Source organism: Ciona intestinalis, unplaced genomic scaffold, assembly GCF_000224145.3.
Source record: "Ciona intestinalis unplaced genomic scaffold, KH HT000092.2, whole genome shotgun sequence".
NCBI lineage: Eukaryota > Metazoa > Chordata > Ascidiacea > Phlebobranchia > Cionidae > Ciona > Ciona intestinalis.
This window is the reverse complement of record NW_004190414.2, coordinates 38,928-52,671: the sequence shown is the minus strand read 5'-3', so window position 1 is coordinate 52,671 and position 13,744 is coordinate 38,928. Positions and strand designations below refer to the sequence as shown.

The window sequence follows — 13,744 nt, the reverse complement described above, 5'->3', positions numbered from 1 at the left end:
CCCCCACCCTACTATATCATGACATTTATGTTAACTCCCTAAACCAGTGCTTTTTTTAGTTTTTTTTTTTTTTTGGTTAACCTTTTTTGGGTTGGTGAACCCCTAAATTGTTGCGACGAACTCATGCACCCCTGATTGCTGTAAAGTAAAACTAATGACGTCATCAAGGAGAAATGCGTACGAGAATAAGTTCCTGTTTAGTCGAAAAGCACCACCAATCAAAATCATTAGGAACAGATGGTTTGCGGTTAAAGAGAAGACTAGTTTTGCAATTTCCAGTGATGCAAGATATAGAATTCATAAAAAAAAACTGTAGGAAAGTGGCTAAATTTGTTAAAAATGTTCAAAACTGAATATTATTGCTGAAAATTTTTAAAGTTTGTGATGCACCCTTGTATACCCTTTGCACTGGTGCACCCCAGGCATATTTTGGTGCACCGTGCACACTGGTTAAAGAGCGCTGCCCTAAACTATCACCATTGTCCAAACAATTAATGTTTTTCTCAATGTATATGTTCAATATTATGCTTGAGTGATTTTGTGTTCCTATATAATCTTAGTTTGCGTTCCAGAGTGGCATTCTAATATTACATGCATTGGAGCAAGAGTCCTTGTTATTTGGTGTGACCTTTAATGACCTTTAGTCAGTTTACAGTTACAAAAAAAAATCGAAAAAAAAATCACATCCAAATTACATACGTGGTAACTCGTGTGAAACAGGCGTGTGAAACAAAACACCCGTGTTATAACGACTGCCCTGCCACAGAAGGATAAATCATTTACATTCATTTATTTTACCTTGCCCTGTTGAGACATAACATCGCCAATAGCAACAACGTCTTTTATGACGAGAGAATTTCCTTTTATCTCTGTAGAATCGTAAGATAATTCTAAACCGCTGTAACAAAATAATTTTTTTTAAATTAACAATAAAATCTAACAGGAAATTCTGTTTAAATTTGCCGCTTACGAGTTACCAAGTATGTTACTTTGTTGGTAATTGTTTTTAGGGGGATTTTTTCAATTTTTTATGTGTGGCTGATAATTTGGAAAACCATTAATGACCACTGGGTTGGAGCAATTGCCGTTAGGTGTCTTGCCCAAAAACACATACGCCCACAATGGTAGCAGCGATGAGCCTTGAACCTGTTATCTATAGATTAAAGCCAAGTGCGGTAACTATTGTGACACGGCGTCAGACAAATATTACGATTTTAATATAACTTACTTAATCCTCATGTGACCTAAAAACGACAGTCGTTATAACACGGGTGTTCCGTTTCATACACCTTGTTCCAGCTTATGAGTTACCATGTATGTTACTTATTATCCTCGCATGGCGGGAAAACGACATTCGTTATAACACAGGTGTTCTGTTTCATACACCTCATGCCAGCTTATGAGTTACCACATACGTAACTTATTTATCCTCGCATGGCGGAAAATAGAAAAGGGCGATAACCATTTTTGCCAGACAGATATTACAGTACATACTTTGACTCTAGTATAGGATCCACTTCAAAAGTAGGTCTTGTAGAATGTCCATTATCATCTTGCATGTCTAATGGTAGGTCAAATGGACAACCTATTCTCAAAGGCGATTCCAAAATGCCCACCATAAACCTATAAACATGATTTTTTAATAAGTTAAGATCAGACTTTTTCACACGGTGTTCTGTTTAAATACAACCCATTCGTACTTTAATTTATTAATTTTTCTAGGGGGTTTATTTTTTCTATATGGTTGAAAATTTAGGTCAGCGGTTCTTAATCTTTTTAGCTTACAAACTGTTAAAGTTTCAATTGTTTTAACACGAGTGCTCTGTTTATATACAGCACATTCGTAATTTAATTTTTTTCTATATGGTTGACAATCCAAGGTTCTTAACCCTTTTAGCTTACGAACCGGAAAATGTTTAAAAAAAATTTTGCATAGCAGCGGACCTTTCGAAAGTGACATGATTTGTGTCCCAAATTAATATTTATTATTGTAGTGAGTCTCTATACAAGAGTCGATCAGTGTTTGCTTGCCTTGATTTTGTGTAGCACGTCTAGTGAGAAGAGAGCGACCAAGACAGGCGTATTTATATTCACGTGTTACATAGAGATCCTATATCATTAAAATTATTATTGTTCCAAATTAAAAGTACAGGTGTTGCAAAAATGCCTTTTTTTAAATAAAACTCAATTGCACGAAACCTACCCTATTTTAGCTTAGCTAGGGTGCATAATTTAAACATTTGCAGTGTCTTGCCCAAGGACACATACGCCCACAATGGTAGCAGCACCGAACCTTGAACCCATTACCCTTTGAGTTGTAATGTTTGGGCCTCTATTATTGGTGAATATATAAATTTTTTTTAAAAAGCTAAAATAAAATAAATTAAAACAAAACAAAAACAAAAAAAAATTTAAAAAACAAATATTCAAAACAGCCTAAAAATATTACAAAAAAAACAAAAACGGTTAAAACCTGTGTGGTGGAGATTCCTGTATACAGAAATTAATTGTCAGCGATGGCAACTTACGACCGTCACCGTATACATACACCCCACTCTCATCTAATGCTGCTTGTATAGTAACGCTATAGTTGCCGGGAGCTTTTAGGTTTTCTGTTCCAAATGTAGTAGGTTGGGGTAAGATGGGAAAACTTTTTATTTGATTTTTTCAACCGATTTTAAAGTAAACAAAAAAATTTCAAAGAATTATAAAACCGTATCCTCACGACTCCTATAGACCGCTGTTAACTGTTTAAAACACGATCAAGATATTTAGATATTATGTGCTATAGTATAGTAAGATGGATACTATTAGTATATTGCAGGTTGGGGTAAAATGGGACACTGTTTGGTAAACTGTAAGTTGGGGTAAGATGGGACACCGTTAGTATATTGTAGGTTGGGGTAAGATGGGTACTATTAGTAAATTGTAGGTTGGGGTAAAATGGGACACTGTTTAGTAAATTGTAGGTTGGGGTAAGATGGGACACTGTTTAGTATTTGTAGGTTGAGGTAATATGGGACACTGTTTAGTATATTGTATGTTGGGGTAAGATGGGACATCGTTAGTATATTGTAGGTTGGGGTAAGATGGATACTGTTTAGTATATTGTATGTTGGGGTAAGATGGGACACCGTTAGTATATTGTAGGTTGGGGTAAGATGGGATATTGTTTAGTGTTAGCATATGTCCCATATTTCCCAATCGTGTTGATGACAATATTCAACGCACTTTTGCGTGGGGGAAGACAGAACACCTTTAGCACATAATATCTAAAAACCCTGGTCATGTTTTTAACAAATACCAACGCACTTTAAAGAGTTGTGATTTAATTGTAATCATTTTTCTTTGGTAATTTTTAAAGTTATATATATAATTATATATATATACGTTTTAATGACTTTTTTACCTATTCTTTCAAAATAATAGTCGCCATTTTTTGAGTGGGACGTCACATGACTTGAGACTTGTACGGACATTTCTCCACTAGGGGGGGATAGATAAACCCTTTGTTCGACGAGAAGTTTTCGAGTCTCGTTGTTCGAAAACAGTTTGTGGATTGGTTCGTCATCCTGGTTGAGAATAACGGCTTGCATTGCACCTAAAACATATGTATGAACAGTGGCGCAGCCAGAAAAAAAAAGGGGGGTTTTAATCAAAAATTTTCAAAAAGCTTTTTTTTAATTTTTTTTTTTTTAATTTTTTTTGGGGGGTTTATAAAGGGAGGATCGCGACCCCCCAAACCCCCCCTGGCTACGCCACTGTGTATGAATGTAACTTACTTTATCCTCGCGTGGCCGGAAAACGACAGTTATTATTAAACACAGGTGTTCTGTTTCATACATCTCATGCCAGCTTACGAGTTACCAAGTATGTTACTTTATGGGTGATTACTTTTTTAAGGCCATTTTTCAATTTTTTTAGTGGCTGATAATTTGGACAACCCATTAGTGACCACTGGGTTAGAGCAATTGCCGTTAAGTGTCTTGCCCAAGGACACACAAAAAAAAAACGTTTAAAAACTCATCCATTAAATAAATTGTAAGGATCATTTTCAAATATGCATTCAAAATTTTCACGATGAAAGAATACTGACCTATATTAACCCCTGCAAATGAAACTTGACCTTCAGTAACCTCATTTTTGTCAGGCCACATAAAAATACTGACCTATATTAACCTCTGCAAATGAAACTTGACCTTCAGTAACCTCATCGTTGTCAGGCCACATTCAACTACTGAACTATATTAACCCCAGCAAACGAAACTTGACCTTCAGTAACCTTATCATTGTCAGGCCACATAAAAAAATACTGACCTATATTAACCCCAGCAAACGAAACTTGACCTTCAGTCACCTCATCGTTGTCAGGCCATTCAACTTCAATTGTAGCAGGGAGCTTCCCTTCCTCTCGTTGAACAAGGTCTTGAACAATTTCAACCGAAACGTTGCGATCCAATTTCGACAACGGAAAGCAGCGAATTTCTCCGTATAACGCTTGTGGTTCCTAAATGTATGAATGAATGAATGGAACTTATTTTATCCTTAAAAAAGGTAAAGACAGTCCTAATAACACGGGTGTTCTGTTTCATACACCTCGTGCCAGCTTACGAGTTACAACAGATGTAACTTATTTATCCTTACATGAAGGGAAAACGACAGTCGTTATAACACGAGTGTTCTGCTTCATACAACTCGTACCAGCTTACGAGTTACCACGTATGTAACGTATTTAGCCTTACATGAAGGGAAAACGACAGTCGTTATAACACGGGTGTTCTGTTTTATACACCTATTGCCAGCTTATGAGTTACCAAGTATGTTACTTATTTATCCGCGCATAGTAGAAAACGACAGACAGTATAACACGGGTGTTCTGTTTTATACACCTGGTGCCAGGTTATGAGATAACACGTATGTAACTTAGTGGGTAAATGATAAAACGAATGTAACTTATTTGTCCTGCAATTGTAACGACAGTCGCTGTAACATGAATGTTGTGTGTTACTTTATGAGTGATAACCATTATTTTTTTTTAAACATGGCTGACAAATTACACAACTAAGAAGAGAGCAATGGGTTAGAGCACTTAGCGATAACTGTCTTGCCCAAGGCCCACAATCAGGGGCGTATACAAGAGAGATCACAGGGGTCCAGTCAGTCAAGGTATGTTTTTATCGAGCACGTAACGTGCTGCATGTTCATTTTCTAAGCAAATTTTTCTCTTTTTAAATTTTTAGATACACCCCTTCCCACAATGGTAGCAATTACATATAGAAACTGGCAAGAAGTAGTAGGGCGGGGGAAGACGGGACAGCGTTTCATTCCATTTACTGGTACCATTTGAAAGTAAACAAATAACATTCAAAGAATTTGTAAAACTGTTGTTAACTGTTTAAAAACACGGTCGGGATATTTGTATTATATGTGCTAAATGGCGTCCCGTCTTGCCCCACCCTACTAAACAAGTTGCTTGGGTGTTGGAACAATGGGCAAAACTGTCATAAACCCTAGTTCCTCCTGTCAAGTACCTTATTCATGAAGAATAAAATTTTCACAACAATTTACCTGAATAAGTTCAAATTCTCCACCAACTGAATATACATCTCCATCATACTCACCAGGAAGTAAAAACTTACGAATCGTTCCGCAAATAACTGGAACGGTTCTTTGCGTTCGTACCTAAAATTTAAATTTCGAAGTTTATTTTTTTTGATATTTTAGTAAAAATCAAAATTTCAAAAATTTTTTTTTCGATGTTTTACCAAAAAATTAAAAATTTAAGGTGTTTTAACAAAAATCAAGGTTTTGAATTTTTATTTTTAGGATTTACCAATTTTTATTTCAAAAAAACAAACTTTAAAAAAAAAAGTGGGTTAATTACATTTTTGAATTCTACATTTTTACTTTTGGTATTCTACCAGTTTTTTGGCCCCCTAAAAAAATTTAATTATTATTTTTCTATTCTAAATTTTTTTTTTCGTGCTATGACATTTTTTATTACCAAAAACACAATTTTATTCTCGCTTTCCTTTCTAATTTTTTATTTTTTGCGTGTTTTAGCAATTCTATTTCGCAAATTGGTTCTAAAATTTCATTAAAACAGCAAGGTACCATATAAATATATTTGCAAAAAAGCCTAAAAATAAACAAACAATTGCGGCTTTATATCTGCTTTATAAATTTGCGGCTTTTAAATTTGGTTTTTAATTTTAAATTTTTTAAAAATTTAGAAATTTAAATTTGTGGCTTTTATATTTTGTTATGAAACTAAAATTTGAAAAAAAATAAAAACTTACCAATTGTCCTTTACTAAAGACCCTCCCTTCCCACTCTATAGCTTTATACAGTGTATGTTTAGATTTATGTGTGCCATCGTTTTTCATTACAACAGAAACATGTTTTAAAAACTTCACCTGAAAAGTAAGAAAAATGTGCTTAATTACATATAGTAGGGTGGGGAAGATGGGACACCTTTTCATCTAATTTTCTCGTCCCATTTGATAGTAAACAAAGAACATTCAAAGAATTAAAAAACTCTATCCCCACGACTCCCATAGACCGTTGTTAATTGTTTAAAACAAGATCAGGATATTTTGATATTCTATGCTAAAGGTGGCCTGTCGTAAGTTAAATATGTGCCTGTTGAACAGGAATTAATTTTTTTTACCTGTTTATCATGTTTTTCGTGACATTCTTTCAACCAGTCAACGAAATGCCGATTAATTTGTCCGTTTTGTTCCTCACCTAACACCATGTGGTTGAATGTCGTGTTTCTGTCTTTTAGTTTCGAGTCCAAGTCAATAAAAGTCAGTTTGTTGGTGCTTACCTTAATATATGATTAGTTTAAAAAAAAAAACAGAAAAATAAAAGGAAAAAAATACAAAAAAAAATACAATAAATTCGTCTGTTTAGACTAAAAAAAGAAAAATCATTTTCTTTTTTAGTTTTAAAAAAATCTGAAAAAAATCTGAAAATTTTCCAATAAAAAATGTTTTTTTTTTTCATTTGAAAGATATTTAATTCAAAAAACTTAAAAAAATAAAATTTCTCGAAAAACATTACAATAAAAAAGTTTGAGTGTTGTTTTAACTACATATTTTGACTTCTTGTATATGAACTTTTGATACAAAAATATGATGCCAAAAATTAGTACAAAAATTAAAATTAACATACCTAAAATTTATTTTCTTAATCAAATATTTAATCACATTTTTTTAAAATATAAATTATGTAAAGTTCTCTAGGTTTAGACGGGACACCTTTAGCACATAATATCCAAATATCCCGATCAAGTTTTCAGCAATTAACAACAGTGTATGAGAGTTGGGGCATACAGTTTTATAATTCTTTGAATTTTCTTTGTTTACTACCAAGTGGGACGAAAAAAATAGAATGAAAAGGTGTCCCATCTTCCCCACCCTACTATATATTATGAGACCACCATTTTGGTCAACCATTTAGCGATCGCTAACGTATAGCATGTTTGGGAAAAATGAGACATCTTTTAATTTTGTTTCTTGTTCCATTTGGTAGTAAACAAAGAACATTCAACGAATTATAAAACCTTTTCCTCAAGACTTCCATAGACCGTTGTTAATTGTTTAAAACACGATCAGAATATTTAAATATTAGGTGCTAATGTGTCCCATTTTGCCCCACCCTACTATAAAATAAACAAACCTGAAATTTATCATTGGAAAACAGACAACCAGAAATTCGATAAAAACAATCACCCAGTAATGCTGCTTGTTTGCGTGGTATCTTGCACCAATCAAAACTGTCAAATAATTCAATGTTATTTAGTGTAGTCCAACAGTATGCATAAAAAGAAAGCAATATATAGGTACATTTGTTTCTATATTGAAGAACGAACAAATTTAAAATTAGAAATTTGTACAGTAGGATGGGGGAAAGACGGGACACCTTGCCACTCTATTTTCTTGTCCCATTTAGTAGTAAACTGAGAATATTCAAATCATAAAACCAGATTCCTACAGTTCCCGTAATTAATACAGTTTTATAATTCTTTAAATGTTCTTTGTTTACTACTAAATGAGATGAGAAAGTGGACAAAAAGGTGTCCCATCTTCCCCCAACCCTACTATATATGTATTTAAATTGTAGGCTTCGATTGAACAGTTCTGAATTGCCAGTACATTATGCAACGAATTAGCACAAATTCAAACTTACTCATCAATAAAAGTGTATGGAATTAGTCTACCGTTCCAGTAACATTCGAATATGGGCCGTCTTCCCCTTCCCGGGGGTTCCCCTGTCCCGTCATACTCTGCGCTTGATTCTAGAATAAATATAAAAAAAAATCAAAAGAATTTTTTGGCGTTTTTTTGCAAAACAAGACATCCTTAGAATTTGTTAGTTACAAAATTTTTCAAAAAAAAAAAAAAAATTTAAATATAAAAAAATGTTTTATTTAATTATATTTAAAAGACTCACCTTGAGTGCTGTCAATAGGATAAGTCTCTCTGTCATATAAGAATGGATGATATCTGATCATTCCCTCCACTATGCCACCATTTTCTCCATCAGATTTGGCAACAAACTCAAAAGTATTCGCGGAGGTCCGAATGTATTTCGTCTCGAGGTCATCTTCTATATCACGAAGGTTCGTCGACAAAATTTTCTGCCCGTTTTCGTGCAGAGTGACCTTGGGTATAGGATTATAGTAAGGTGGGGGAATATGGGACATAGTTAGAATGTAATGTCCAAGTATCCTGATCGTGTTTTAAACAATTAACAACAGTCTATGGGAGTTGTGAAGATACGGTTTTGTAATTATTTGAATTTTCTTTGTTTACTACTACTATATAGTAGGGTGGGAGAAGATGGGACACCTTTTTTATGATTTTCTCGTCCTATTTAGTAGTGAACAAAGAACAGGCAAATACTAATAAACCGAAATCAAGGACTCCAATAGACCATAGTTAAATGTTTAAAATACAATCAGGATTTTTCGGATAAAATGTGCTAACAGTGTCCAGTCTTCCCCAACTATTATAATTAGGTTAAAGCTTAGCGGTAAATTCATGGCACTAAATTGTGGTTTTGTGATTTATAATAAAAAGCCTCTGTTATAAAGCCAGCTTTAAAGCCAACAATATCTTCTAACCTGTCGCTATCAATAGGCTTTGAATTTGGCTTTAAACAAAAGAAAAGCAAAAAAATTTAAAGCAAATTTGATAGTCAGAAGTAACAAGATATCGCCAGCTTTAAACTTTCAACTTTAAATAAACATTTTTGCCCATTTTCCTGCAAAATGACCTGGAGTATAATATGTAATTAGTTTAAAAGGTTGGATTTTTTTGGCATAAATTTATGGCATTAGAATTGCGGCTTTTTATTTAATGTAAAGCCGCAATTTTAAAGCTGCAATTTTGAAGCCAGCAATATAAAGCTAAAAATTGGTAAATTTAAATTATTACCAAAATATTAACATCAGAAACCCCAATATTTTTCCTGTTTCTTGACATCGATGTGTTGCCTTCGGGCCCATGTATATAGTAATGGTATATGTGTCTGTGGGAAAAGGTTATTAATAATACGGTAGGGTGGGGTAAGATGGAACACCTTTAGCGCAAAAAATCCAAAACTTCTGAACTATTTTAAACAATTAACAACAGTCTATGGGAGTTGTTTGGATATGATTCATTATATTTTCTTGTCTTATTTGGCAGTACACAAAAACATTTAATGAATTATAAAACCTTATTCTTACGACTCCCATAGACGTTGTTAATTGTTTAAAACACGATCAGGATATTTGGATATTACGTGCTAAAGGTGTCCATCTTTCCCCACTTTACTATATAAAAGAATGAATATAACTTATTTATCTTCTCGTGACAGAAAAACAACAGTCGTTACAACACAGGTGTTCTGTTTCATACACCTTGTGCCAGCTTACAAGTTAACAAGTATGTTACTTTGTGAGTGATTATTTATATTAAGATTTTCTATGTGTGGCTGATAATTTGGACAACCCATTAGTGACCACTGGGTTGGAGCAAATGCCGTTAAGTGTCTTGCCCAAGGACACATACGCCCACAATGGTAGCAGCGACGTCCCTCGAACCCATTACCTCTGGGTTAGAGGCAGGCGCGCTAACTACTTTGCCACGACGCCGGACAATATAGAATAAAAAGTAAAAAAGTATAAAAATTACTCACGCAAGTTGTCTATTCCATATATCAAATCCATGCTTCATGAAATGCGTGTGATGTTCCGATATACCAGACACGATGACACGAGTAAAACTATCATCATTTTCCGAGTTAATAAAATCCCGAATAACATCATCCGAATGTGCGATGTGTGAACTGTCTCCAAACTGTAAAGCAGCGTTTCTTAAACTGGGGCCAATTTACCCCTGGGGGTAAATTCCTCGTATTTAGAGGGTAAATGAGCTATCAAGCAAATTCCACATCAGTTGACGGGACAGAAAAATTGTGCCAATTTTAGGCAGCTTACCATTCTAGTTCAGATTAACTGCTAATCCAAAGCTAGCCTTGCAGCTTATTGATTCTTTATCATTTAGTAATCAGTTGTTCTCGCTTTTTAATAAACAAGCGTCATATTACATCTTTGTTAAAAGGGTAAATCATACAAAAAAGTTTAAGAACCACTGCAAATTATTATGTAACTTTTTTATTACTCGCATGGTAAGGCAACAACAGTTGTTATAACATAGATGTTCTGTTTCATTCACCTCGTACACGCTTACGAGTTACCACATATGCACCGGGGCAAATAGGTGGGGGGTCAGGGGTCGAAACGAACGTTTTAGCAGGCACATTTTTTTCCTTAATGACGTCATTACTGCTCAGGCCCAAGCTATTAATATTTGTTCACAAAAGCATGTTAATAAAACTATAACGATTTGCATATTTTACAAAATAGGCTTCGCCGCGTAACCCAATAACATGACAACGTACGTCATAATTTAAAAATTTAAATAAGTGTAAAACGGGGGGGTTTTAGAGTATAAAAGGGGGGGGGGGTATTTACGCCAAAATTTTTTTTCGTCTTCGGCGAAAATTAGATCTCCTTTTTTTAACACGTCTATTTACGCCAGTGCACGTCATATGTAACTTATTTATCCTTTGAGTGGTGGCAACGACAGTTATTAAAACATAGATGTTATAATAACAAACAAACTGAAACGTAGGCATGAGGCAGGCAAGTGACAGACAATCACTTCCTTAAACGATATATTTTAAATCCTTTTTTTTTATGCTAGTCTGTGGAAATGACCATTTAATGAGCAATGGTAAAATTAAATAAATTTAAAAAAATGTTTTTTTTACTTTAAAGTGACAGGGCAACGCTAGCGGGTGTTTTATTTTATACACCGCATGTCATACCAGCTTATAAGTTATCACTTATGTAATTCTATGTGCAGGAATTTTTAACCTACTTGTGACCACTGGGTTGGAGCAACTATGCAGTTTGGAGCAACTACGATAAACAGTGACAGGGGTCGACGACTGTAAACACATTATCATAAAAATACAATCAAATTTTTACTAACCGTTCTATTCCGAATGTAGCCAGCGAAAATTGCTTCCTTGTTTTTCTCCTTTCTTTTGAATTCATTTTTGGACATTGTGAACTCATGCACGTCGCACGAATTTCTTTGTTTTGTTATTATCTGCAGGGTAAGCGAAAAATTTTTACATTATTAAATTTTGGTTCACATTTCTGAGACACAGACTTTAAGTTGATCTTGAAATGTTGAACACCAGTGCTTAAGGCATAAGCAAACATGGGTAGGGGTATATACTGTGAAAAAAAAACAGAGTACCCGTGAGCACCCAATATAAATGCACAGAAGAGGTTGCGCAGCCAAGGTTACGGGTACTCTGTTTTAAGAGGTTGCGCAGCCAAGGTTACGGGTCGCAAACCCCCCTTTTAAACCCCCCCAAAAAAATTATTTTTTTTTTAAATAAAAAAAACTTTTTTGAAAATTTTTGGTTAAAATTTTTTAAAGAAATTTCATAAAAAAGTAAACCAACCCGTGTTGAATTTCCGATGAAAAATATTGCTTGTTTTCCACCAACACCGAACCAGGAGATGTCGCTGTTGAGCGATTTTGGGGTAGCTAAGTTTTCATCATCATGATATGGGATATGCTCTCTGTTTGTTTAAATAAGTTAAGTGTAAAAACTGCTAAGTATAAATGAATGAAACTTACTCTATCCTGTGTAGCAGGAAAATAACGGTCGTTAAACTTTTCATACAACTCGTGCCAGCTTAGGAGTTACCATGTATGTTACTTTGTAGGTGATTAGTTTTTTGCAAAAACTTACAATAAAAATGAATGAAACTTGCTTTATCCTGTGCGGCCAGAAATTGACAGTCGTTATGACACAGGTGTTCATTCACATTGTGCCAGCTTATGAGTTACCATGTATGTTACTTTGTGGGTGATTATTTTTGGGGAATTTTTTTGTAACAACTTACAATTAGAATGAATGTAACTTACTTTATCCTCGTGTGGCCAGAAAACGACAGTCGTTAAAACACAGGTGTTCTGTTTCATACACCTCGTGCAAGCTTACGAGTTACCAAATATGTTACTTTGTAGGTGATTATTTTAAGATTTTTTCATTTTTTTGTAGCAACTAACAATAAGAATGAATGTAACTTACTCTATCCTCATGGTCGGGAAACGACAGTCTTTATAGTACGGGTGTTCTGTTTCATACACCTCTTCCCAGCTTACGTGTTACCAAGTATGTTACTTTTATTTTTATTAGAAATTGTATGGATAATTTGGACAACCCATTAATGACCACTGGCTTAGAGCAATTGCCGTTAAATGTCTTGCCCAAGGACACATACGCCCACAATTATAGCAGCGAGCCTTAATTTAGGCACAGTATCAAAAACTAATCAATTGCCTAAACTTTTGCCTAAAAATGCAGCAATTGACTAAATTTAAAATAAAATTGAAATCTTGCAACACACCCAATATCCCTTCGATCTTTACGATTAAATTTCGAAAGTCGATAAATCGCCCAATTGTTGAGTTGTCGAGATGACATGCCTTGTCCGTTGTCATATACGCATAGCATATGCTCGGCAGTTGAGGTGTTAAAATGCTGAAATAAAAATGAATTGGTAAAAATCCGCAAGTGCAACTAATGTACAGAAAAAAGCAGGTCCAACTAATAGTGTACCAAAATGTTATGTCGACATATAATATATTCTGATTGCGTTTTAAACAATTAACAACGGTCTATGGGAGTCGTGAGGATGAGGTTTTATAATTCTTTGAATGGTTTTGTTTACTACCAATTAGGACGAGAAAAATGGAATAATATTGTGTCCCATCTTTCCCCACCCTACTATATTTATATAAAAATATATTTTCAAAAATATAATAACTAGACTAAACTAGACTTACCAAACTTAATTCAATTATTCGTGGACCAACATTCCTGGCTGTAGCAGCCAAAGCATTGTCTATTAGCTCAGCGAATGCAAAAGCTGTAAAAAAAATTTTTTTTTTTTAATAATATAATGTAGGGTGGGGGAAGACGGGACACCTTTTAAGTCTATTTTCGCGCCCCGTTTAGTAGTAAACAAAATACATTCAAGAAATTATGAAACTATATGCCCACGACTCCCATTGACCAATTGTTTTAAACACGATCAGGATATTTAGATATTATGTGTTAAAGGTGTCTCATCTTCCCCCACCCTACTAAATATACAACCCAG

At 34.3% G+C, this 13,744-nt stretch overlaps 1 protein-coding gene across 4 annotated transcripts in view; it reads right to left on the bottom strand.

Annotated features, from left to right (window-relative positions):
- Window positions 1–13,744, bottom strand: part of LOC100185596 (structural maintenance of chromosomes flexible hinge domain-containing protein 1-like) — a 44,631-nt gene that overhangs the window by 25,357 nt on the left and 5,530 nt on the right. For all 4 annotated transcript variants that reach the window (XM_026838467.1, XM_018815560.2, XM_018815559.2 and 1 more), the window contains 17 exons: window positions 13,428–13,510; window positions 12,989–13,122; window positions 12,034–12,154; window positions 11,550–11,669; window positions 10,189–10,349; window positions 9,444–9,537; window positions 8,458–8,668; window positions 8,194–8,302; window positions 7,684–7,780; window positions 6,671–6,829; window positions 6,300–6,416; window positions 5,569–5,682; window positions 4,318–4,507; window positions 3,410–3,601; window positions 2,474–2,612; window positions 1,495–1,623; window positions 799–898 (listed from right to left, as the gene is read on the bottom strand). In XM_026838467.1, the coding sequence (XP_026694268.1) occupies window positions 799–898; window positions 1,495–1,623; window positions 2,474–2,612; window positions 3,410–3,601; window positions 4,318–4,507; window positions 5,569–5,682; window positions 6,300–6,416; window positions 6,671–6,829; window positions 7,684–7,780; window positions 8,194–8,302; window positions 8,458–8,668; window positions 9,444–9,537; window positions 10,189–10,349; window positions 11,550–11,669; window positions 12,034–12,154; window positions 12,989–13,122; window positions 13,428–13,510 (2,270 nt within the window). The remainder of the gene's footprint in view (window positions 1–798; window positions 899–1,494; window positions 1,624–2,473; window positions 2,613–3,409; window positions 3,602–4,317; window positions 4,508–5,568; window positions 5,683–6,299; window positions 6,417–6,670; window positions 6,830–7,683; window positions 7,781–8,193; window positions 8,303–8,457; window positions 8,669–9,443; window positions 9,538–10,188; window positions 10,350–11,549; window positions 11,670–12,033; window positions 12,155–12,988; window positions 13,123–13,427; window positions 13,511–13,744) is intronic.